Raw genomic sequence first — 26608 nt, 5'->3', positions numbered from 1 at the left:
GACCGGAATCGAACCCTGGACCCTTCAGTCCGAAGACAAACGCTCTATCCACTGAGCCAAACCGGTGTCGGCAGTACTCGTATTATTTATATTTTATAGTGGCGGGACCAAATATTTAATCAAGGGGTTCATTGACCCTCCCCCGTCCATGGTGTCCCGCTAGTCTAAATCGTCTAGGTCATTCCACTCGATGAAGGAAGAACCGCCCTCACAGTGAGAGGAGTGGAGAGAGAGACGGAAGCAAACGTCAGGGACTGAGCAGGTTTTTCCAGTGAGCGGAACCACCCCGAACCCGGTCCGGAGAACGAACACCCGCCGCGCCCCGCAGGTGACTCAGGGCCGCACTCCGGGGGCGTGGCGGGAGTCTCACGCCGCCGCCTCCGCCGCCTCCGCCACGGGAAGTAGTCCCCCGGCCGCGCTGGGTTCCTAAGGGGGCCGGGCAGGGGAGTCCCGAGATTCTCGGGCCGAGATCCCGGGAGCGCAGGCGCTCAGCCAATCGCTGCGAGGGAGGGCGCTCCGGCTCGGCCCGCGGATCCCTCCGCCGCGTTGGCCGTGCTGAGGCCCGGGAGCCGCCATCTTGGATGCTGGAGCTTGATTCCGGAGTCTGACTCTCTGCCGCGTTCGCTTACGCCCGGTTTCGGCCCGGTGAGTCTGGCACCACCCTCTGCGCCGCGGGTCTTTGTTTCCCTCCTGGCACCGCGGCCGGGATTTGGAAGTCCCCAGCCCCGGGTTCCAAGGGCCTTGCCGCGGCAGGTGAGGAGAAAGGGAAGGTGTTAGTGGATGGGTAGTGGAGGGTCAGGCCCGAGAGGCGGCGGCGCGGGGCCGGGGGCGTGACAGGGTCGCGAGCTGCTTCGGGGGGGACCTCTGGTCCGGGATCCTGGAAGCCGCCGCCGAACTTTCTTGTGGTTCATTTCTGTGCCGAGGCGCCTGTCCCCGGGGGCGGGAGCGCCGCGGCCCGGGCTCCGGTGCCCGTCGGGGAAACGGCTTCTCGGTCCGCACTTGTCAGGCACCGGAGGGCAGCGTCCCCACCCGTGTCCTCGGGCTCGGGAGGACCTCGGGGAGGGGGTGTCTCCGGGGTCCGGCGGCCTCCGGGCCCGGCGCTGGGCGGCCCGGCGCGGGGGCGCCGTTGGCTGGAGGAAATGGCCTTTTTCTGGGCTGAAGCAGACAGCGCCCCTGGCCGGGCCCCGCTCCTCTTTGTGCTCCGCTTCCGGGGCGCCTGTCCGGGGCCAGGACTTTGAACTCGACCCGCATCAACTTTCCCAGGGAGCGTCTGGCTAATGATTAGGTCATAGGAAAGACACAGGAGAGCCGTGTCTTAATTCTTATTGGGGATTTGTGTGTGTGTGTGTGTGTTTTTTCTGTTACGCTCGTGTGTTTATTTTTAACTTTGTATTGCGAACATTTGAAGCAGACAGAAGGAAAGAGTGTAATGAATTCCCTCATCCAGCTTCAACAACAACCAGTGTTGGGCTGTTGGGGGAAAAGTCCACATTCAGGATTGATTGCGAAGAAGTGACTCATGAGGCCTTATTCAAATTCGGAAGCGCTGTCATTGGAGAAGCTTACTGGTTGGGCAAAGCAGCTGTTTGTTCTCAGTGGTGGCTGCTGGGGAAGAAATTCACACCCTCTTGGGACAGGGTTTTTTTCTTTTTTCTTTTTAAATATATTTTATTGTTTTTTTACAGAGAGGGAGGGATAGAGAACTAGAAACATGGATGAGAGAGAAACATAGACCAGCTGCCTCCTGCATACCTCCTACTGGGGATGTGCCCGAAACCAATGCACATGCCCTTGATCGAAATCGAACCGGGACCTTTCAGTCCGCAGACAGAAGCTCTGTCCACTGAGCCACACCGGTTTCGGCAGGGTGGTGGTTGTTTTTTTTGTAGGGGTTTAATAGTAAAAGCAAATGGTGGGGTAAGTCGCATAGGCCACCAGAAAGAACAATGCATTTCTAAGTTGACAGATATCAGGCGGTTTTCCCCACTCTGTCTATTCATTAGCCTCATTCCTGGTCCTGACGTTTGGGCAGCATTCTGGCTTTCTGGGGACTTTCCAAGCCTGAGGCTGCAGAGAGGTAAATAATCACCGAAGGTTAAACCACCAGTTCAGCCTTTCCCAGACGCTGGAGCTCTGTTTCATTTCTGAGTTAGTTCCCCTACAAGGCCAATCTTGTTTCATTTATAAATACTGTTAAGTGTTTAATAAGCTAATTGTTGATGTATGTGCGCCCTCCCCACTCCCCCAGTAGAACCTTTTGATTTCTGTACTTACAAACCAATAGCCCACAGGAAATTTGCTTTTTGTTTTATTTTATGGAGTCCTCAGAACCGCATCTTCTGGGATAGAAGGACTTGGTATATCTTTTTTTTAAAAAAAATAAATATATTTTTATTGATTTCAGAGAGGAAGGGAGAGGAAGAGAGAGAGAAACATCTATGATGAGAGAGAATCATGGATCGGCCGTGTCCTGCACATCCCCTACTGGGCATTGAGCTTGAAACCTGGCAATGTGCCCTTCACCCAAATCGAACTTGGGACCCTTCAGTACGCAGGCCGATGCTTATTTACTGAACCAAACCACCGAGGGCAGTATTTCTTTTTATTAGAGAATAAAAGAGTGTTGAAGTCTCAATGTTAGTATTACATTTTAAAGGCACCTGGTTTAAGCCCTCTCTTTTTTAAAGTTGTGGTACTGATTTGTCCAAATTATTTATTTTAATTCCTGTCTTCCTGTGGCTCTGCCTTCTAAATGAGCAGGAACTTCAGAATCCCCAACTCTAGTCTACTTAATTTAAGCTCTCATTCTTTTAAAATCACTCTCAATTACATGTAGTCTATTCTGATTTAAAAATGAAACTAGAAAACAGTATAGTCTAATAAAAATTTAAAATATGTACAGGAAAAGTAGTAAGCACATGAAAACTAATTTCATCATGACAAACATCAAAAGGTTGAGGAGTTAATTAAAAATGATTATGCAGTGGAATATAGGCAGTCATTAATAGATTTTAAAGACTGTAACAGATGTGATATTAAGTGGTAAAAGGATTCGGTGGTGCCCAGAGCCCATGAGTACAACTTTGTAAAAACTAGATTATGTAAGTTAGTGAAATTTTTAAAAAGTTATTTTAAATTAAACTTCCTACTAATTAACGTAATAAATGAGTGACAGCTTTGTACTAAGTACTATGGTAGGAAGTGTGAGATTAACAATGACACCTGTAGTGATTGTTTATAGACTACAGGAGTTATACTGATTGTGTACAGTTGAAGTCCTCAATGTGGTTGAAAAGTTAAAGTACGGGGAAGGATGCAAAGCATACCTACAACATTTTATTTAGCCTAAAACACATAAAAGTGCATTTATCTGCTAATCTTTAGGTGATGAGCAAGACCTTTCCTTTGAGTATAGGCCTGTTGACTGAATAGAAATGAAATAGTGCTTGTGTGCATGTAACAGTTTCTATGTACCAGGCACTGTTCTAAATTCTTTTCAAATTTCCTTTAAATTCTCATACCAGCTTTATGAGTAATGAAGGTTCATATAATATTGATGCTATTTAAAAAAATGTTTGACAGAATTTCCTTAAATGTTTAATAGGGAAGCTACTGGGGCCTGGGTTTTCTTGTGGAATTGTTCTTAATTTTAGGTTCAACTTTGTAATGTATATGGGACAAATTATATTTTTTATTTCCTTTGGTGAATTTTGGTAAATTGAGTTCCTAAGGGGTTTGTAATTCTTGTCTTTGTTGAATTATAGATATAAATTGGTAATAATGTCCCCTTTTAATGCCTGTAGGATCTGTAGTGCTATCTCTTTTTTATGTTGGATACTGATAATTTATGGGTTTATGTTTTTTTTGGTCAAATTTATAAAAAAAATCTTGATCTTTTCAAACATACAGCATTTGGTTTCATTGATTTTTCTCTATTTTTACTCTTCCATTTCACCAGTTTTTGCCTTGTTTTTTGTTGTTGTCATTTTTCCATTGATTTTTTAAAATAAGTCTTTATTCAGATTATTACAATTGTTCCTCTCCCCCAATCCCCCCCATAGCTCCCCTCCACCCGGTTCCCACCCCACACTGCTCCTAAACTCCTCCAGGGCCCCACTGTCCTCATCCATAGGTGTATGATTTTTGTCCAGCCTCTTCCTGCACCCCCCCCCCCCACCCTTTTCTTCCCGAGAATTGTCCAGTCCACTCCCTTTCTATGCTCCTGATTCTGTTATATTCACCAGTTTATTCTGTTCATCAGATTTTTTATATTCACTTGATTTTTAGATTCACTTGGTAGATATGTATTTGTTGTTCATAATTTTTATCTTTACCTTTTTCTTCTTCTTCCTCTTCTTAATACCTTTCAGCATTTCATATACTACTGGTTTGGTGGTGATGAACTCCTTTAGCTTTTTCTTATTTTACCTGCCCTTCAATTCGGAATGATAGCTTTGTTGGATAGAGTAACCTTTGGTACTGGGATCAGATTGTTACCTCCTGATTCATAAGTTGACACTCAACCACTGAGACATGCCAACCGGGCTTAATTTTTATTTTCTTGCAGTTCAAACCTTTAAAACAATTTTTCTGCTTGCAACTTCCCCTTTGACATATAGATAATTTGTGTTCTTTAATTTTCAGGTGTATGGCAATTTTCTGTTATGTTTCTTGTTAGTGATTTCTAGTATAATTGTATTATGGTTAAAAAACATACTGTTAGTTTTGTTCTATTTAATTTAAGGCTTTTTTTTATATGCAGGATATAGTCTGTATTTATGAATGCTCTGTGTGCATTGCTGTGTTGGGTGGAGTATTCTATAAATGTCAGATTCAGTCAGTTGGTGGTAGTGTTCGGTTTTTATTTAAGGTTTGTTGTATGACCCATGATATGGTCTATATTCATGACTGTTTCATGTGCATTGATCTGTTGGGTAGAGTGTTCTATAAATGCCAGTGAGATATAATTAGTTGTTCGTAGTGTTCATTTCTACGTCTTTGGTGATATCGGTATCTGCTAGCTTGGTCAATTATGAGGGAAATACTTTGAAGTCTTCAACTATAATTAGGGATTTGTTTATTTCTTGTTTTCTGTCAGTTCTTCATGTATTTTGAAGTTGTGTCATGCATAGTGAATGTTAGGATTGTTACATTTTCTTAGTGAATTCACCCTTTTTTCATTATATAGGGTATCCCAAAAAATGTGTACACATTTTGAATAATTATTCCAGTTTGTTAAATCTGAAAAGAAAGAAACATCAACTGAACTATCAAAAAATGTATGTGTTTTGTCTGGGGTCAAAAAAGTGTTAATGTTCCTTTGTATTTTTGAACTATCAAAAAATTACTTTTTTTTGTCTGGGGACAAAAAAAATATTAATGTTCCTTCTTTGTATTCCTGTTTTTTCCGGGCTCTGAAGTTTACTTTGCCTAACATTAATATAGCCCCTCCAATTTTCTCTTTTATTGAGGTATTATCTATAATAATAAAAGCATAATATGCTAATTAGACAGGAGGTTCTTCCAGACGAAGCTGGAACTGTGAGGGAAGCCCGGGTTCCGGGTGCCAGGGAGAAGCTGGTGCCAGCAGCTGGGGGAAGGAAGGCCTCCTCTTGAGTGGATTTCATGCATTGGGCCTCTAGTTAGCATATAACACCACGTTAATTTCAGGCATACAACATAATGGTTTGATATTGGTATATATTGCAAAATGACCACCCTAGTAAATGTAGTTAATTCCTGTCACCATACATAGTTACAGATTTTTTTAAAGACTTATTCTCTTAGCAACTTTCAAATATGCAATATGGTATTAACTATAGTCACTGTACATTATGTCCTCATTACTTTTTTACTTTATAACTGGAAGCTTGTACCAAAAGGGTGGAGAGGGTCAAAAGATACATACTTTCAACCTTTTTTTATTAGTTCGCATGATATACTTTTTTTTTCTTTAAATACTTTTACCTATATTGTTATAAAGAAGTGAGTTTTTTGTTAACAGTATATTTGGGTCATTTTGGGGGCCATTCTGACAACCATCTTTTAGTTGTATTTACACCATTTCTAGTTACTATTATTTTAAGTATTTTTTAAAAATGATTTCAGAGAGGACGAGAGAGGGGGAGAGAGACACATCATTGATGAGAAAAGAATCATTGATAGGCTGCCTCCTGCACACTCTTTACTGGGGATCGAGCCTGCAACCCAGGCGTGTGCTATGGAAATCAAACCATGACTTCCTGGTTCATGGTTTGAGGCTCAACCACTGAGGCCGAACATAAAAATAACAATTATTATTATTTAAAAATGTTTTTTATTGATGTTAGAGAGGAAGAGAGAAAGAAACATCAATGATGAGAAACTTTGATTGGCTGCCTTCTGCATGGCCCTCACTGGGGATCGAGCCCGAAACTCGGGCATGTGCCCTTGACCAGAATAAAACCCGGGACCCTTCAGTCCACAGGCTGACGCTCTATCCATTGAGCCAAACCGGCTAGGGCATAATTATTATTTTTAAATCCTCACTTGAGGACATGTTGATTGATTTTGTTGCTGTTGTTAGATTGGGGGCGGGAAGGGGGGCGGTGGGAAGAGAGAAAGAAACATTGATTTGAGTGAGTAACATCCATCTGTTGCTCCCATCCTTGCCTGGACTGGGGTAGTGATGGTATGTTGCAGGTTCAAACCTGGTCCTTTCGTTGTATGAGATGATGCTCCAACCAACTGAGCCACACCAGACTATTTGATTATTTATATACCCAAAGGCCTGATGCACGAAATTTGTGCAAGAGTAGACCTTTCTTCCCCTGGCTGCCAGCACTGGCTTCCTCTGGCACCTGGGACCCGAGCTTCCCTCCAGCCCTGGCTTCATCCGAAAGGACTTCTGGTCTAATTAGCATATTACCCTTTTGTTATTATAGATTACTAATGTACTTGAATGTAGGCCTATCATTTTATTGTCTTGTTTGTACCTTTTTTCATTTCTGTTTCTGCTTCCTTGCCCTTTTTGGGTTATTTGAACACTTCAGAGTTCCAGTTTAAAATCTGTTGCATTTTTAAGTATATATTTTGTATAGTACATTTTACTATAGAGGCTACAATAGACATTCTTAACTTTTCACAGAGTACTTAGAGCTAATATTTTACCACTTTTTGTGCAATATAGAAATATCACACTGGCCAGGGCTGAGTTTATTCTTGTGTATGGTGTAAGTTGATGGTCCAGTTTCATTTTTTTTGCATGTATCTGTCCAGTTTTCCCAATACTAATTTATTGAAGAGACTGTCTTAACTCCATTGTATGTTCTTGCCTTCTTTGTCAAATATTAATTGAGTGTAATGGCTTAGGTCGATTTCTGGGGTCTCTTTTCTGTTCCATTGGTCTATTATGCCTGTTCTTCTGCCAATACCTGGCTGATTTGATTACGGGGGCTTTGTAGTATAACTTTATATCTAATATTGATATACCTCCAAGTAAGTTCTTCTTTCTCAAGATTGCTGAGGGTATTTGGGGTCTTTTTTTTGGTTCCGTATAAGTTTGGAGTATTTGTTTTAGATCTGTGAATATGCTGTTGCCTTATTTTTTTTATTTTTATTTCCAGCAGCTAGCCATTGTCTGACATGCAGATAATCAGTATACATTCTTGACTGGATTGTACATAATTCAGTATCATGGTACCCAGATATTCTGATATATAAACGCTATTGTGTACTGGGACTTGGCTAATTATTATTATTACTAGAGGCCTGGTGCACGGGATTCGTGCACTGGTGGGGGGCGTGGGCTGCAGGAATTGGCCCACTCTGGGAGTGCCGTTAATCCCGTTCAGCCAAGCAGTTATGAACCCGCTCCTGCTGCAGTAGCAGCTCTTCATCCTGGTGATTCCAGTGGCGCTCTGACTGTAGGAGTGCATTGACCACCAGGGTCAGCTCCGGTGTTGAGTATCTGCCCCCTGGTGGTCAGTGTGGGTCACAGTGACTGGTCGATCAATTGTTCTGGTCGTTCCGCCATTCAATTGCTGGGCTTTTATTATATAGGACTTCAAAACATTTTTATTGATTTTAGAGTGGAAGGGGCGGGGGGGAGAAGGGAGATAGATAGATAGATAGATAGAGAGAGAGAGAGAGAGAGAGAGAGAGAGAAGAAACAGAGAAACATCCATGATGAGAGAGAATCATTGATTGGCTACCTCCTCCATGTCTCATACTGGGGATTGAGCTGGCAACCTGGGCATGTGCCCTGACCAAGAATCGAACCGTGACCTCCTGGTTCATAGGTTGACGCTCAACCACTGAACCATGCTGGCTGGGCAGTTAATTACTAAATATAGCACAAAAACTTTGGGGAGGCAAAAAAAAAGCTTCTGGAGACAGTTTCACAAAAGGAAAATACACCTGTTGTTTTCTGTTAGTGGTATGCACAAGCAGACAATTACTGTCCTGGTGTACTTTTTTATATCGGGTTTGGTTTGTCTGCTGTTCATGTGCTTTAGTTTAGATATTACATATTTTGAGATTCAAGTTCAGAGTTAGTTGAGAGAAATAAGAATTGTGCTGGTTAGGTATAACCTAAAGTCTTGGGGGTGGAGAGGAGAGTGGTTTTGTTGATTGTAACTCTACTGTTCAGTTAAAGTCGTGGTCAAATTTTATAGAACAGCTTTTTCCCCCTTGGACATTTTATTTTACCCTTTTGTTTATTTCTTTGCATGTGAGTAAATGTTAATGCTGTTCCTGTGATCTGAGACACTAGTTTTTCCCTAAAAGGCTGATAATTTGAATAATTAGAGGAAGGTTATATTTTAAAATTTTAATTAAACTTATTGGGGTGACATGGGTTAATAGCATTATATAATTTTCCAGTGTACAACTCTAAATTATATCATCTATATATTGAATTGTGTGCTCACCATCCAAAGTGTAGTCTCCTTCTGTCACCTTTACCCTCTTCAGCCTCTCTGCATCCCCCTGGTAACCACTATACTGTTGTCTGTGAGTTTGTTTTGTATGTTTGTTGTTTTCTATCCCACATATGAGTGAAATCATATATATTTTTTGTTCTTTTTCATCTGACTTATTTCACTGAGCATGATACTCTCAGAATCCATCCATGGCAGTATGTCATCCTTCTTAGGCTGAATTAGAAGCCCAGTGCACGAAACTTGTACAGTTGTGGGTTCAGGTTCACAAAAGCCTCTCTGACACCAAGGTCTGTAGATTTAATACCTATGTTTTCTTCTAGGGATTTTATTGTTTTAGGTCTTATATTTAAGTCTTTAATCCCTTTTGAGTGTGGTGTTACATAGCAGTCTACTTTCCTCCTTCTGCATGTGGCTTTCCAGTTTTTCCAAAATCATTTATTGAAGAGGCTTTCCTTTCTCCATTGTATGTTTTTGGCTCATTTGTTGAAAATTGGTTGCCCTTATATATGAGGGCTAATTTCTGGGCTCCCAGTTATTTTTTATTGGTGTGTGTCTGTTTTTGCTGCCAGTAACAAATTGTTTTGATTATTGTAACTTTGTAGTATAATTTGAAGCCAGGAAGTGTGTTAACTGGCATTGTTCTTTTTTCTCAGGATTGCTTTGACTATTTGAGCTCTTTTGTGGTTCCATACAAATTTAATGATTTTTTTTTTTCTATTTATTTCTTTGAAAAATGCCTTGGGGATGGCATTAAATCTGTATATTGCATTAAGTAATAATAGCCATTTTAACTATGTTGATTCTTCCAATCCATAAACAAGGAATGTCTTTCCGTTTCTTTGGGTCTTTATCAGTTTCTTCAACAATGTCTTGTATTTTTCAGTGTATAGATCCTTTTCTTTCTATGTTAAGTTTCTTTATTTTATCCTTTTGTTGCAATTGCAAATGGAATTATTTCCTTCATTTCTTTTTCTGATATTTCATTGTTAGCACATAGGAACACAGGGGATTTTTTTTTTTATACATTGATTTTTGTATCCTGCAGTTTTGTTTGTTTGTTTGTTGTTTCTGGTAGTCTTGGTGTTTTATATATTGTATCATGCCATCTGCAAAAAGTGACAATTTTACTTACTTATTCCAGTTTGAATGCTTTTAATTTTTTCCTCTTGCCCTATTGCTCTGACTAGGACTTCTTTACTGTGTGAACAACAGTGGTGAGAGTATCCTTTTCTTGTTCTTGATCTTAGAGGCAAAGCTTTCAGTTTTTTTTATTGATTTTGTACAGAGAGGAAGGGAAGAGAGATAGAGAGCTAGAAACATCGATGAGAGAGAGTCATCGATCAGCTGCCTCTTGCACATCCCCTACCGGGGATATGCCCGCAACCAAGGTACATGCCCTTGACCGGAATCGAACCCGGGACCTCTCAGTCCCCAAGCCGACGCTCTATCCATTGAGCCAAACCGGTTGAGGCCAAAGCTTTCAGTTTTAAGGTGAGATTTTCGGGAGAATTAGGAGGCCTTCCTGCTTGTCTTTTTATCACCCCTGTCCTATACCAGTACATAGGTACTCATTTCATCCATCAGCAAGTTCTTTCAGCTCTGCTTTCAAAATAGCCTTAAGTCTGATCCCTTCTTCCACCACTACTGCTAACTACCCGTCTAAGCTGCTTCCATCTGTTGTCGGAATATAGTAATATCCTCTCCTTTGTCGTCTGTTTCTGTTAATACCCTCTCCCAATCAGTTCTCCACACAACAGCCAAAAAGATCTTTGAAAAATGTGAATCAGATCATGTCATTTGCCTGTATTAGAAAACCACTCTAGTTTATAGTGTCAAATAATCTACCCTCTAACTGGTGTTAGTTTCTGAACTAATTTTAACTTGAAAATAGTCATTGTGTTTCTTATTTTTTTCCAGGAGGAATAGCACACAGTATGCTGGGCTCTGGATTTAAAGCTGAGCGTTTACGAGTCAATTTGAGATTAGTCATAAACCGCCTTAAACTACTGGAGAAAAAAAAAAGTGAGTAATGCATGATTGCCTTATATTTTTCTTTTCCAAAATACATCACTGGGTTCTAGCATCCCAATATTGGCTCTTTCAGGCTAAGTACTGTGAACTTTTAGGGATCCTGTATCCTTTAAGTTTAGGTACATCTGGTTAGATTGAATCTCTTTGTTGCTATGGAATAGGTAACATGGCTCCTGAAATTTCTGGGTACACAAACAATATTCTCACCTGGACAAAGTAGCAAATTCTAGACTAGATTTGCTAAGGGAGTGAGCTAGGAAATAGTAGAAACAGCCACTTGTCTCTGGTGGGGTGGAGGTCTGCCTGCAGGCCAGGGCCCAGTGCACTACTGCTGTGTGACTGGAGTGGGATTTGTGCCTTAGCGGAACTGGCCCAGAAAGCAAGGAAAGAGATTGCGGACTATCTGGCTGCTGGGAAAGATGAACGAGCTCGGATCCGAGTGGAGCACATTATACGGGAAGACTACCTGGTGGAAGCCATGGAGATCCTGGAGTTGTATTGTGACCTTCTGCTGGCCCGGTTTGGCCTCATTCAGTCTATGAAGTAAGCTCTTTGGTTTTTTCCCCCCTTTATTGATGTATAATTGATATAGAAAAACTGCACATAGTTAATATACATATATTTTGATTAATTCAAACACATGCATATATCTATATGCAAATACCACATCAAGGCAATAAACATCACCTTCAAAAGTTTCCTTGTATTCCCCCATCCCTCCCTTTCTTTTTTTTGTAAGAACACAACATGAGCTGTACCCTCTTAACAAAATTAAAAAAATATATATTTTATTGATTTTTTTTTTTTTTATAGAGAGGAAGGGAGAGAAAGAGGTACAAGAGCTAGAAACATCGACCAGCTGCCTCCTGCACACCCCCCACCGGGGATATGCCCGCAACCAAGGCACATGCCCTTGACCAGAATCAAACCCGGGACCCTCTGTCCACTGAGCCAAACCGGTTTTGGCTCTTAACAAAATTTTTAAGCACAATACAGTATTGTTAATTATAGGCACAGTTGTTTAACATATTTCTAGAACTTACTCATCTTATATAACCTTAATGAGTAAGATATTCTGATCAAAGACCTAAATATAATCACCTCAGGAATTTGAGAAGAGGTAATATTGGTTTTCTTACTTAGGGGTGAGCACTAAGGGACTGTTTCACATACCCAAGGCCTTTTTCCTATTATTGAAGCCTGATCTCAACATAGAGACAACTGTTGAAATGGCTGAACCATTTCCTGACTTGGTGATCTTGGGTGCATCATTTAGTTTTCCCAGAAAATGGCTAGAGGTTCAGAGTTATTGAAAAGTTAAATAGCTTTAGAGGCTATATCACTATATTTCATACAGATGTTAGGGTGGTTGGTTGGTTTTAAAGAATGTTAAATTTTATTAATTTTTTCCTTAATTAGAGAGCTAGATTCTGGTCTGGCTGAATCTGTGTCTACACTTATCTGGGCTGCTCCTCGACTACAGTCCGAAGTGGCTGAGTTGAAAATAGTGAGTACAACCAGTTGCAGTGATGTCGGTAGTTTTTCACATTATTAGAAAAATTGGTTAACATAAGCCATTTCTGTTCATTTGACCAAGTATTTTGTACCCTTCTCATGCTGCCTTTGACATGGACTTTATAAATGTGCTTCTTCCTTTTTAGGCCTTATATCATAGAAGAGTGTTTTGCAAACTTGAATAATTATTTTTAAGGAGCAAAGTTTCATGTACCCTCAGTTTTGTCTTAAATTATTTTTATTTTTATGTTAATTTCAAAAAGGCCTTTCAAAGTGAGAGACAATAAGCATTTATTTGAGATCAATAAGAATAGCTATTGGGGATTTACTGATTCAGGCAGAATCCATATAGTGTTTCAATTAAGAGACAAAGGCAGTAGATATAAATGAGAAGGGGAAGGGGAACACTAGAAGGAAGGCATTTCTATTGGTGCAGATAACAGTGCTGTTAATTCTAAATAATGTTTTTAATTTTCATTTCAGTAGTCCATAATAACATCTTCCTTATTATCTTGGCAAGCAGTTCTTTGGGACACACTGTTGCCCTAGGCCCAGCCCAAAGGTTATTTTGCCCGGTTTAACGTTGCACAGATTTGAGGCATACACGTGCAAAGCAGTTTCCCTAGCGTGGGAGCTCTGGTTCCATTTTAAAGTGGTGCCATTTTTTATTTTTTGACAAATGTTTTTTAAGTATATACAAAAAGAAAAGTTCTTATGCAATTGTAAACCAGTAAAGTTAAAACAACGTTAATTTTATTTTAGGTGTTTTGCTTCATTCATTCATTTCACAAATATTTGTTGAGCCGATGTTATGTGCTAAGTGGGCACTGAGGGTATAATGGTGAGCAAAATAGGATATGAGCCCCACACTTGTTTGAGTCTAGCACACGAGACAGACATTAACTAAAAAACGGCCTCCCACAACATGGATATGGTACTGGCTCAATTAAAAACAGTTCAATTATTTTCTCCCTATTTTCTTTCTGCATCTTTGTGTACTTGTTTTATTTTCTCTAAGATTGTCTCAGTCTTATCTACCAACCCATCTTTTGAGATGTCCTTCTCTTCTAATTTTATTTATTTATTTTATTTATTTATTTTTTAAAATATATTTTATTGATTTTTAACAGAGAGAAAGGGAGAGAGATAGAGAGCTAGAAACATCGATGAGAGAGAAACATCGACCAGCTGCCTCTTGCACACCCCCTACTGGGGATGTGCCCGCAACCAACGTACATGCCCTGGACCGGAGTCGAACCTGGGACCTTTCAGTCCGCAGACCGACGCTCTACCACTGAGCCAAAACGGCTTCGGCTATTTTATTTATTCTTATTTTTAAAATATATTTTATTGTTTTTTAACAGAGAGAAAGGGAGGGATAGAGAGTTAGAAACTGTCAAGAACTAGTTTTCTTTCCTTGGGTTGGTCATCTTCCTTAGAGAGGAATCCTACGCCTGGAAGGTATAAGCTGGCTGTCAGCATTTCTGAGAGCCCAGGAGAGAAGGAAGCCAAATGTCTCATTCTTCTCTAGTAGAAGACCTACACTTAATTCTTCTGTGGTCAGTAAGTGTCTCTGCTCCCTGCTCTGCTTGGAGTCCAGAGTCCCTTTAGTTTAACCTCCCCAGAGAGTAAACCTGTATTCTGATATGGTAGGGAAAATAGTCATACAGGGTTTTTTTTAAAATTTCACTTATTGGGTGATATTGGTTAATAAAATATATAGGTTTCAGATATACAATTGTATAATACACCATCTGATATCGTGTAATTGTATGTTTACCACCCCAAATCAAGTCATCTCCTATAATTTATTTATCTCCCCTTCCCCCCCTTTACCTTCCTCTATCTCCTCTCCTCTGCCCCTCTCCCCCCTTCCCTCTGGCAATCACCATTCTGTTGTCTGTGTCCATGAGTCTTTTTTTTTCTTTTTTCTTTTACATTTTTTTATTAAATTATCTGTGCGCATATTTTAACATTGCCCCCCATCCCCCTCTCCAGAGTTTTGTGTCCATTGGTTGCACTTATATGCATGTATACAAGTCCTTCGGTTGATCTGTTATCTCCCATCTTTTTTTTTTTTTTACTGAAGTCCTTCCCCCTTCTCACCCAACCTCCAGCCCTCTCCGACAGCTGTCAGTGACAACTGCTGCTTACAGTTTAACCTCATTTTTAGCCTCTCCTATACTTCTCCTTTCTGTTAAGACTGGAGGCCTGCTGCACGAGATTGGTGCAAGAGCAGGCCTTCCCCCCCCCCCCCCCCCCCCCCCCCCCGCTGCAAGCACTGGCTTCCCTCTGGCACCCGGAATCCAGGCTTCCCTCCGGCCCTGGCTGCGTCCAGAATGATGTCCAGTCTAATTACCATATTACCCTTTTACTATTATAGATTAATTCCAAATGAAACAAAGATTTACATTTCTTTAAAAGACTGAAACCATAAAAACTTAAGAAAACTAGGTAGATTAATAATCTCATAATTAAATATGCCACAAAACCCAAAAGCCATAAACAAAGAGTGATAAATTAAGCAAATATTTAAAAATTCTACATTAATATAAAGCAAAACAAAAATCAAAAGACAAATGACAAGTACAACTGAGAAGTACCATGTACCCTTGAAAGTCTACATACTGGACAGGGAGTGCTCCCTCCGTGAGCTCTCAGGTGTTGGGCCACTCTGGTCCAGTGCCACTGCCATCTCCTGCTTGAACTATGCAGTAACTTCTTGAATGTTCTTCCTATATCTGCTTTGGTTTTCTGTACTCTGTTCCCCATTACATCAGAACAACTGAGGGTTCTTTTGAAAACACTAATCTGATCTGTCACTGCACCTTAATTTAAAGCCCTTTGGTATCTTTCTGTTGTGCTTGTGATAGAAACAAACTTCTTATATGGCCTACATGGCCCGGCCCCCACTGGCTTTTCTCCGTTCCTACCACGTTCCTCCCTCAGGCTCTGCACTAGACTTACTCTGGCCTGAGGATTGATTGGCCCTGTTTTTCCACCAGAGGCCTTTGCACATATTTTCTTTTTCTGTAATACCCTTCTTTCCCTCATTTAGTTAAGTGTCTTCTGGAAGTCTTATCTGACTTATTAAAATTAAATTTATTAAGACATTGATTAGTAATATTATGAGCTTCAAATGTACAATTGTATAATTCATCACCTGTATATTGTATTGTGTGCCCTCCACCCAGTTACCTTTTTTTATTTTTATTTATTTATTTAAAAAAATATATTTTAGCCGAAACCAGTTTGGCTCAGTGGATAGAGCATCAGCCTGTGGACTGAAAGGTCCCAGGTTCGATTCCGGTCAAGGGCATGTACCTTGGTTATGGGCACATTCCCAGTGGGGTGTGTGCAGGAGGCAGCTGATGTCTCTCTCTCATCGATGTTTCTAACTCTCTATTCCTCTGTAAAAAAACAATAATATATATATATATATATATATATATATATATATATATTTTTAAATATATATTTTATTGATTTTTTACAGAGGAAAAGAGAAAGGGATAGAGAGCTAGAAACATCGATGAGAGAAACATCGACCAGTTGCCTCTTGCACACCCCCTACTGGGGATGTGCCCGCAACCAAGGTAACCGGAATCAAACCTGGGACCTTTCAGTCCGCAGACCGACGCTCTATCCACTGAGCCAAACTGGTTTCGGCCAGTTACCTTTTTTTTTTAGATATCAGGTCCTGTTCTATTATCATAGTACAGTATACTTCCCCTTGGTAGCACTTTTCACAGCTGCATTTGTACCTTTACCTGTGTGATTCTGACTAATGACTTTTCCCTGAGGACTGTAAGATTCTCTAAGAGTAGGAACAGTGTCTGCTGTTGTTAGTCATTATTTATAGTGCATATCATAATGCTTATTCTAGAGTTCCGCATATAGTTTGCAGCTCATTGGATAGATACATAAACAATAATTAGTATGTACCCCTTAAGGTTTTACAGACCCCAGTTTTTTGGATGTCCTGTAATAGAAGCCTGTTTACTGTTGATAGGAGAAAGCTTGAAGCAATCTATAGTAATCGTTTCCACTTTTATTTACTGTTCTTTTTTCTTGGTAGGTTGCTGATCAGCTGTGTGCCAAGTATAGCAAGGAATATGGCAAGTTATGTAGGACCAACCAGATTGGAACTGTGAATGACAGGGTAAGGAACAGACTTGTTAAACATGAAGCAGTGGGCAAGGTGGGGGCAGGCTAATTTATTGCCTGCAGTGATCTAGTGGTTACCACTAGATGGTAGAGTTAATCTAGGTTCCACATTTCATAGTGAGAGTGGGAGGAAGGCTTTCTGGTCGGCAGTGCAGCCCACTCCTCCTTACCTTGGCCCTACATCTCTTGACTCGTGAGGCTGTTCTGTGTCATATCTTATTTGCCCCTGTTCTTCGTGCCCTTTATAATTTGCGGGGGTAGAAATGAGGTTGGGAGAAGGGTGGAAGAATTCAAACGTGGAAAGCAGCAGTATCAGTCTTTTACCAACACCTGGGTCTTATATAACCAGAGAACGTGAGAGAGACTTGGGTCTTGTAATATAATTTGTCACTGGAAAAAAATCATTTAACTGGTCTGAACCCCCTCCCCCCCCCCCCTTTTTTTTTGGCCTCGGTTTACCTATAAAATGAGAGGAATAAAATGTAAAAGTGAGACAGGTTAGACTTGGCTGGTTGGTGTAAGTGCATCTTAACCCTGGTCTTTAATTACAGCTAATGCACAAACTGAGTGTGGAAGCGCCACCCAAAATCCTGGTGGAGCGATACCTGATTGAAATCGCCAAGAACTACAATGTGCCCTATGAGCCTGACTCTGTGGTCATGGTGAGTTTAGAGCCTTTCAGAATACTCAGAAAAGTGAGTCTCTAGATAGCACTTTCTTTAATTGTATTCCTTACCCTGCAGTTGTGGGTGAAGGTTTAAACCTTTGCCCAGTTAGTGCCTTTTTGGGTAAAAATTGTGTCTCCATATCTCAGATGGATCAGATGAAATGAATACTGAAAGCACTTTGAAAAGGTACAAACCTCGATGCTTATTAGATTCCTGTGATATGCCGGACAATGCACAGAAAGCTGTTAATACAGAGGCATAAAAACGAGGTCTGTCCTAAAGAGACTTCCAGTGTAAGAAGGGTAAATATGCCAATACTTATCATCCAGCAGTTAAGGTCAATGAAATTTAGCAGATGGCTTTGGTATGCTGCTCAGACAACACCCACCCCAAATTTTCAGAACAGATGTAATCCCCCAGCTCTTGAGAGTATTGGTCACTGGTGTTTCACACAAAGCTGTGTCCCTCCAAGGTGACCACAGAAGAGAGCTTCCTTACCCAGTCTTTCCAGGGGTCAGTATTCTGTAACTGGTGCAGGGATTTAAAGACACTTCTCTTTGCCCTGGCTGGTCTTGCTCAGTGGATAGAGTATCCGCTTGGTCATGAGTTTGATTCTGGTCAGGTGCACATATCTCAATTGCAGGCTCAATATCTGGCCCCAGTCAGGATGCATGCGGGAGACAACTAATCGATGTCTCTCCCCCTTCTTTCTCTCTTTAAAAATCAATGAAAAAATGCCTTCAGGTGAAGATTAACAAAAATTAAAATAAAGGCACTTCCTCTTTGACACAGTTGGGGACATCTGCTGTAGGGTCACCCCACCTAGCTCCAGAGATCCCTGGCGAATTGGCTGAAGCCTTTGATTGCATAATAGCCCACCTTCTTTCTTTACCCACAACTGCTTCCTTCACTTTCCCACAGGTCATTATCACAAGAGCTCGCCCTAGTAACTTCCTTCATGATAATCTCCATCTCAGAGTCTGCTTCCTGGGAACCTGGCCTGCGATGGGGGTGATGATATGAATTTCTCTTTTTCTCAGGCAGAAGCTCCCCCCGGAGTAGAGACAGATCTTATTGATGTTGGATTCACAGATGATGTGAAGAAAGGGGGCCCTGGAAGAGGAGGCGGCGGGGGCGGGTTCACAGCCCCCGTTGGTGGACCTGATGGAACAGTGCCAGTGCCAATGCCCATGCCCATGCCCATGCCATCTCCAAGTACTCCTTTCTCATACCCTCTTCCAAAGGGACCAGTAAGTATACGTATAAATAAGTGTGATGTAAGCTCAGAAAATGACAGGTTGGCTCTTGAATATACTCGGGAGTTGTAGGTTGTCAAGAGGATTTAGCAGTAAGAACAAATATTAACAGTGGTCACATTGTGTAAAAAATATTGGGATTTAGAGAAAGCTTTTTGGTTCGGCTAGAAGCAACGCAGTGGAAAAATCTGGAGAGAGGGTGCTAGAAAAACTCATCTTAATGTAGTTTTTTATTTTTTTAATTAAACATTCGGGACCTGTTGCCTGCAGATTAGTTTTTTGTTGTTGATTTTAGAGGAAGAGGGAAAGAGCAGAAACATCAATGAGAGGGAATCATTGATTAGCTGCCTCCTGCATGAGCCCACAACCGTGGCAGGTGCCCCTGGCCAGAGTTGAACCTGGGACCCTTCATTCCGCAGGTCCATGGTCTATCCACTGAACCAAACCGGCTAGGGCCAGATTAGTAGCTTTAAAAAAAAAAACAAAAAACAAAAAAACAATCATTTATTGTATTACCAAATAGAAAAACCTCTTTTGTAGACAAGATGAAGGTCATTATTGTAAAGTCTAATAATTTTCCCTAAGCAGTGGATTTAGTAATTTGCAGAATAGCCTTTGGCTATAGATCTTTAAAAATCTGGAATCTGCCGAAACCGGTTTGACTCAGTGGATAGAGTGTCGGCCTGCGGACTGAGGTCCCGGGTTCGATTCCAGTCAAGGGCATGTGCCTTGCTTGTGGGCACATCACCATTGGGGGGTGTGCAGGAGGCAGTTGATCAATGATTCTCATTGATATTTCTGACTCTATCCCTCTCTCTTCCTCTCTGTAAAGAAGATCAATAAAATATATTTAAAAAAAATAAAAATCTGGAATCCTTCTGATGACGTGATATTTTGTTTTTCTTCTTTTGGGGTTCTTGAGTTTAATAAGTCCTATTTAATGTCATTGATAGTTCTGTGACTTTAAGTGAAATGATGTATTATGAAACCCAATTTTACCATAGGCTAATTGATAGAAACAAGAGTTACTTTCCTATGGCATTCAACATAATGACATTATTTGAGGACCTTCTGTGTGTATCTATATATGTATCAGAGAAAACTGCTAATTGGGGCAGTGTCTCTGATGTTGTCTTTCTCCTCTTGCAGTCGGATTTCAATGGATTGCCAATGGGGGCTTTTCAGGCCTTTCCCAATGTTCATCCACCTCAGATACCAGTTCCCCCATCATATGAATCTGTAAGTGCCTGAGCCTCTTTTATAAGCAGCAGGAGAGTGAATCCAATGAAGAGAAAGCAAAGTAATGGCCAAAGGGAAGGCAAAGTTTTGATCAACTCTAGTACCAGCCTTGTTCTTGCTTTGGGTTGTGTTGCTTTACATTATCCTGGGAATGGGGTGTGGTGTCAATGCTTTGTCTGCAATTCAGCCAGGATCAGGAGGAGGGAGCTGCAGATCTTAGGAAGTTCTAGTAGGGCGCTTAGCATCTTTTTTTTTTGACTTACTGGAGCTGGTACAGTCTTGGTGCTAGAATATAATAAACTACCAGCTTTATAAATTCTCAGTACTTTGTAAAGCAGTAGTGACCAGATTTTTGTCTGACACACACGTGTCCTGTAGCATTAGTTTTACATTTTAGTCCTGTGGTTAAATTTGCTGTAATTGGCTATTTGATACTTTGAACTCTGTAGGTGGTTGTAGCAGCTTTGGTTTAGAATTAAAACTTGTTTTCTGCCATCCTTGTTTGTTCAGCCAGTATATGCCTTTTTTTTTTTTTTTTTTTTTTAAGAGTAAAGAGGAGGGAGAGAGAAACACACACATCAACTGGTTGCCTCTTGCACATGTCCAACTGGGGTCAGGGATCGAACCTGTAGCAGGTATGTGCCCTTTTCCGGGAATCAGACCCACGACCCAATGCTCTTAACTACAGAGCAAAACCTGCCAAGGCTGGTATGTGCCATTTGAAAGCCGTTTCCATCTGATGCATAACTGAGAAAACAAATTGGTATGGCGTTTGCTGTGGAAATGATTCATCTAGGGAGATTCTCCTGTTCCTGAGCTTGCTTAGTATTCTTTCCTTTGGTTATATTTCCTTGGGCTTGAGTTTTTATGTTATGGTCTTGCATGCATTGAAGCATTGCCCACAGCTGTTTCAAAGAATGAGGTAGATGATCATCAGTATTTGAAAACTTGGTTCTTGGAGATGGAGTCAGTGGTTTAGTGCTTTCTCTGCCTGGGAGGTGAAGGTATCAGATTAAAGAGGTGTTACATTGTGGTTAGATTTTCCTTTTTCTTCATTTGGTTTTCAACGTGTTACCTATATCACCTGGTATCTATCTGAAGATCAGGAAGGAGTGGAGGGGCAGGTTCTGTTGCTTTCGCTGAGCAGCTTAGCTTTGGCCAGCACAGTGGCTTATCTATGTATCCATACTTTCTCAGTGATGCCACTGCTTTCTTTGGTAACAATGTCTGTGTTTCAGGCCGATGACAGTAATGCTGATAAGAAAGTCTCTTCTGCACAGATTGTTGGTAAGTGTGAGTTAGAAACCCTCAGTGCTGAGCCCTTTGCTGTTTTCTCATACATGGAATTCAGCCCACATGCCCTGGCCTCCCTCCTAATGCAGTATAGCAAAAACAAAACTCAGGATTTCCCTCTTCCGAAAGGAAAGTAATCTTCCTGGCCCCAAAGAATCTCACAGGTTTCCTGTTTCTTTTTCACACATTTTTATTTTTCAACTTCTTTATGTTCCTGCTGATTCAGCTTCCATTGTGCCTGGAAATTAAAAGGAGGGGTGAATAGGCACAAATTAAAAGCAGATAGCTCAGTGACTTTATTCAAAACCACTACCAGCACCCTAGAAAACCACAGGGAGTATATATTTTTATTTTTTTTTAATTAGAGAGTTGTATTTTACATAATTTCTATAGACAAAATTATATAATTATTGATGAGTTTTGATATTACATGTGTGTCTATACACACATAATATGTAACCACTACCTACCTTAGCAAAGTTACACATTTCTAGGCTAGTTCCCTTTTGTTCCGTCAACTCCACCCCAAAGGCAAAACTATAGTTTAGGTTTGCCTGTTCTGGACTTATATAAATAGAAATAAAAATCACCCCCTTCTCTATTTACTGTATATTTAACTTATAAAATGAAGACTAGAAGTACAGATCAGATCCCATTCCATCAAATAGGATTGACATTAACATTTCTTATAAAAAATTTCCTAATAAGCCGTAAAGAATAACTTCAACAGAATTCTAGTACCAGTCCAGACTTTGGCCTTTGTGAAAGGGGACAGTGTGTTGAAATGAATGCTCTGTGAATTTACCTTTAGAAAGAAATCATTTAGAAAGAAAATACTGTATTTGTTTTTTTTCCTGCCAAAGAGGACTATGGCTCTGAGCCACCTTTCTGGCATTTGTAACACTGCTCCTTGCCCTAATTTAATTAGGTCCCGGACCCAAGCCAGAAGCCTCTGCAAAGCCCCCTTCAAAAGCCGTGGACACCTATGACAACTTTGTCCTTCCAGAGTTGCCGTCCGTGCCAGATACACTACCAACTGCATCTGCTGGTGCCAACACCTCAGCATCTGAGGACATTGACTTTGATGATCTTTCCCGGAGATTTGAAGAGTTGAAAAAGAAAACATAGGTCTCCTTCTCCAGGCACCATCCAAGCCCTGGGAGTTGAGACTGAGAAGTTTCTCCTTGTAACAAAGAATCTCCATGAAATTCTGTTTCATCTCTTAACCATCACCGAGCACACTCCTCCTAGGGGCTCTCTCCCTGCTCTACCAAATTGTGGTGCTTTCCAGTTCCTTACTGCTCCTAAGAGATGAACGACTGGAGACACTGTGAGCCCGGAGCAGCTGACTCCTGGAAGCCGTGCTTGTCTGTTTTCTGTCAGTGTGATCCCAGGCTCTCCTCGCCTGTCCCACCATCCCTCTGCAGCGGGGAGAGCTGACACACATGGCTGGGCTGTGGAAGAGAGGACGTATGAAGTGTCTCAGCCCTGTGCTGCTGAGGTTCTAGACTTAGTACAGGTGGATTTGTGGTGAGTGAGAATCAAGGCTAAGGTGTCTATTTTCTCATTCTGATATGAATGGGAGAGAAAAAAATGACTCAGGAAGCCACTGTAACAGTTCTTGGAAGCCGGGTCCTCTCATTGGCGTATACACTACTCCTTGCTGCAGGGCAGTGTTCCACTTGGATGCAGCTGGAAAGGTTTTTGGAAAGCTGAAGGCCTCTCAGTTCTACTGGATTCCCAGGGAGCCCTCTGGCCTTTTGGCTTTGAGGGCTGTTTCCCTTCTATCAGTAATACAGTCCAGTGCTGCCCTCTGACAAAGGAAGGGCAGAAGTCACCATTCAAGGCTAAGGTGGGCTTCCAGTTGCCTTAATAGAAGTATTCAAGTCTCTTGAATAGTGAGCTGAAAAGCCTACAGGAGAAGAGGGGTTCCTGTTTTCATTTGAAAACTTTGATTAAGAGAACCTTTAAAAACTAGCCTCATACATTTTGGTGCCCATGTGGCTGTAGGTGTTTGCTGCTTTCCTTGATGGACAATACTCTTATTGTAACTAACATGCTTCTTTGCCCTTAGCTAAGGCATCCTTTCCCACAGGGATGGCTTTGGCTTCTGTGTAGTATATACCTGTCTTAAGCAACCTTTCTTTAATGTTTTTGATTGGTTTGTATCTAATACCTTGGTAGCTGATAATAAAGTTAAAAATTCTGACCTGCTTTCTCCACTGGTTGGGTTGAATAGGGAGCTGCAAAGTTGAATATTGTAAGCAAGTGACCCATGCTTGGCACAAGCCAGACCTTACCTTTGGCTCCCAGGGTAATGTAGATGCCTGCAGCAGTAAGGAACCCGTTTCAGTCTCAGTATTTAAGGCCAGATAGCGTCTGTGTGTTTGCTTGGTTACTCCGCTGGGACTCAGCAGAGGCTTCCCAGACCTAATTAAATCAGGGCAAGGAAGAAGGTGTTAGAAATGCTCCCCTCAGGCAGATGGCATACCTGCATCTTTATTTTTAATAAGCTGCAGTGAGCTCACATCTGACTGATGTTTCCCGCCGCCGTCCGGGAACACTGCTTGTGTTCTGTTACTCGTTGGGCAGCAGCAGAGCCAGTTATCATTCTTGCAGTGTTAACCCTTTCCCAACAGTGCCAAGATCATATAAACACAAGGACTTCCAGTGAAGGGGATTTTGATTCCGTACTGACAAAATTTGACAAAATGTATTGTAAACATCTAATTTTCTAAGCTACGCCATGCAAAAGTAAGTACTCGCTAGGGGGTAATAGGGTTAAGATAGTTCATCTTTTAACACGGCAGTGCCCACGACTGTCACAGCTGTTTCCTCACGGGTGTTCTGGTGCGCTGGATTCCGAACAAACCCGAGAGCTTCTGCAGCAGCATCTCCATCAGCGTAGCTTCTTTCCAAGTCTATTAGAGGACAGAGGGGGAAAAGCAAGTATATTGAAGGAAAAAAGTGTCAAAGGTACAAGTCACATTCATAAAGACACTGTTTCCTTTAATGATTTGCCGGTAGGCATTGGAGTGCTTCTGCTGCTTAGTAGTTGAGGGTCAGCTACTTAGAGGACAGTGACTAAAACTGGGTTTCCTAGGAAAATAGTTAGCAGAGCTGTGGAGACTATTAAAGGGGATTTGCTGATATTGTGCCTTTGACCATCTGTAATCTTGAGCAGCTACAGTTGAGCTTTTCCAGCGGTATAAAATGGTATGGCTTATACAGGTATTCGCCATGTTACACCACTTCACGTTTAGGGAAGATGTATGTTAGTATCTATTTTCACTAACCAAAGATATCGGAAGAGGACTTGCTTTTATGAAAAAGGCGAAACGGGAAGTGTTTGCAGTGAGCTATTACAGAAGTAGTGCACACTGAACTGTCATTTTTTTTCTTTCTATAAGCTGTACATTATATCGGCTTTTACCATATGTTAGTGCTGTTTTAGGCTTGATGTATTACTTGGTAGGCTACTTTTGGGGGACTGGGAAAGTTTAAAATTTTTTCCCATTTAAATTAATGGTAATTGCTTTTATACTTTATGCCAGTTTGGCTTCTGAAAGTTTTTACATGAACGTGCTCTACTTTTGGATAGTAGGGAAAACCTGTATATAAAATTACCAGCCCGAAGACTGACTTACCTTAAGGGACTTTCTTTCTTTACCAAAGGACATTAGAATGGCAGAAACAAAAAGGTTAATGATCACGAGTAGCATCAAGATGACACTGGTCAGGATCAGAAAGGATCCCAGGACTGGGTCTAAAGCAATAATCTGGAAAGACAATAAAACACTTTTAATTTAAACATTGACAGTTTGATTTCTACTTTATGTGCTAACATTTGGGATTTATTCACATAAGAAAACACTGGTAGAAACTAGGGAGCAAAGCAAAACTACTTAAAAGGAGAATACTTTTGAGCAAGAATGACTCTAAGGTTGTAAAAACAGTAGTCTATTCAGGGCTTTCCAAGAAGAAAGCGGGTAAGTTGCAAAATTAAAATGATTGAAAGTCCATGTGAGTTCTAACAATTCCAGAAAATACAGGGGTGGGCAAAAGTAGGTTTATACTTCATATAATCATTGATAATAGACTTCCATGTATTTACAACTGTAAACCTACAAATCAAGTGATGTTGATTTTCCAGTACTGATAAATGTTTTGCCTTGGTATTGGTTCCTTCATTATTGGCAATGTTTAGAAAAAGACCAATGACTTAGAGGATGAATGCTTATACTAAATATGATGGAAATTTATGTCAAAACATTTCCTAGTACCAGCCTGTCATCCACTTAATTGGGTAATTATATCAAGTTTGGGCTATCTGAGTTTTTGATATAAGACTTTTCCCAATAAGTATAACTTCATTTGCACCTTCACATTATATAATATGATGAGCAGAAAAATGTCAAAAAGTATTAGCAAAAGTTTATTAATTCTGATTGTTCTTTAAGACCTTTAGTATAGAAAGTGTTCCAGAGTTGTGGACTGGTGATTGGGGCTGGGACTACAATAAAACAGTCCTCCCAAAACAGCTATCTTAGGGAGATGACAACTTTCCCCATTAGAAACTATGTTAAGTTGTCCATTTTAGTTAGTAACCTTTGAAATCTAGATTATCAGAATGATAAGTCTTGATGAAAATTTTGTGAGTTTCACTAATTTGAATTGCAGTTTTCCCTTCCCTAATCAAATCTAATGTATGCTTGTGCTTTGGACCCAAATTCTTATCTGGGTTTCCTACCTAACTTTTTTTTAAAAAAATTTATTTTATTTTATTGATTTTGTACAGAGAGGAAGGGAGAGAGAGAGTTAGGAACATCGATGAGAGAGAGAGTCATCGATCAGCTGCCTCTTGCACACCCCCTACTGGGGATATGCCTGCAATCAAGGTACATGCCCTTGACCGGAATCAAACCTGGGACCTTTCAGTCCCCAAGCCCACGCTCTATCCATTGAGCCAAACCAGCTTCGGCCCTACTTAACTTTTTTATGCTGAATGGAAAGGGGTTCTATTGGTATTTCCTGGGGAGGAATAATAGGCTCTCTGAAATGAGTATTTGTTAACTGTAAACAGAATGTCACAGCTCTTCTGGAATTGTACCGCCCTAATTTTTTAAGTCTTTTCCATAGTATAAAGGGCCACTGAAAAGGCAGCAGCAACCACATGTTAATCTGACCAGGTCCGAGAGCACCAGCTCACTCCCTGTGTCCTGGCAGTAAGATTCAGCAGTGAGATGTGGGACCATGTGGTTAGGAAAGGGCAGATTTCTGAAACTGATCACCCAAAAGCTTGTATACATCAGTGGTACCATAAACCAGAATGGCAAAGGATCTCTCTTTCTCCCTTTTCCAATGTGCATTGGTATAGCAGGGCTGCATTTACAGACAGTATCCCTTTGTTAGATACAGGATGAGGCAAAAATAGGTTTACAGTTGTTTGTTTGAGAAATAGTTTCCTTTACTCAACTGTAAACCTACTTTTGCCCAACCTTGCCTATTAAACCAAATA

General features: G+C 41.0%; 2 protein-coding genes across 4 annotated transcripts in view; one reads left to right on the top strand and one right to left on the bottom strand.

Annotated features, from left to right (window-relative positions):
- The first annotated feature begins 299 nt into the window (after positions 1 to 299).
- IST1 (IST1 factor associated with ESCRT-III) lies at positions 300 to 24901 on the top strand. Of its 2 annotated transcripts, none has more exons than XM_084906760.1 (10): positions 300 to 645; positions 10839 to 10943; positions 11315 to 11495; positions 12372 to 12459; positions 16546 to 16629; positions 17186 to 17296; positions 18343 to 18552; positions 19708 to 19797; positions 21036 to 21084; positions 22019 to 24901. In XM_084906760.1, exons 2-10 carry the CDS (start codon positions 10856 to 10858, stop codon positions 22216 to 22218), a joined length of 1101 nt encoding a protein of 366 aa, XP_084762886.1. In that variant the 5' UTR covers positions 300 to 645; positions 10839 to 10855; the 3' UTR covers positions 22219 to 24901. The 2 variants fall into 2 exon arrangements, with proteins under 2 accessions (XP_084762886.1, XP_084762887.1); XM_084906761.1 differs by having other exon boundaries at positions 565 to 753.
- The window catches only part of PKD1L3 (polycystin 1 like 3, transient receptor potential channel interacting), a gene marked incomplete at its 5' end in the record, with an annotated part of 79073 nt that continues 75854 nt past the window's right edge, over positions 23390 to 26608 (bottom strand). For both annotated transcript variants that reach the window (XM_084906680.1, XM_084906679.1), the window contains 3 exons: positions 23390 to 23520; positions 23931 to 24011; positions 24738 to 24869. In XM_084906680.1, coding sequence (XP_084762806.1) covers positions 23446 to 23520; positions 23931 to 24011; positions 24738 to 24869 — 288 coding nt within the window. In that variant the 3' untranslated portion in view covers positions 23390 to 23445. The remainder of the gene's footprint in view (positions 23521 to 23930; positions 24012 to 24737; positions 24870 to 26608) is intronic.

Source organism: Pipistrellus hanaki, assembly GCF_964339955.1.
Source record: "Pipistrellus hanaki genome assembly, chromosome: 15".
In the NCBI taxonomy this organism is placed as follows: domain Eukaryota; kingdom Metazoa; phylum Chordata; class Mammalia; order Chiroptera; family Vespertilionidae; genus Pipistrellus; species Pipistrellus hanaki.
Note: the sequence above shows the minus strand (reverse complement) of the source record. Positions and strands in the feature narration are given on the sequence as shown.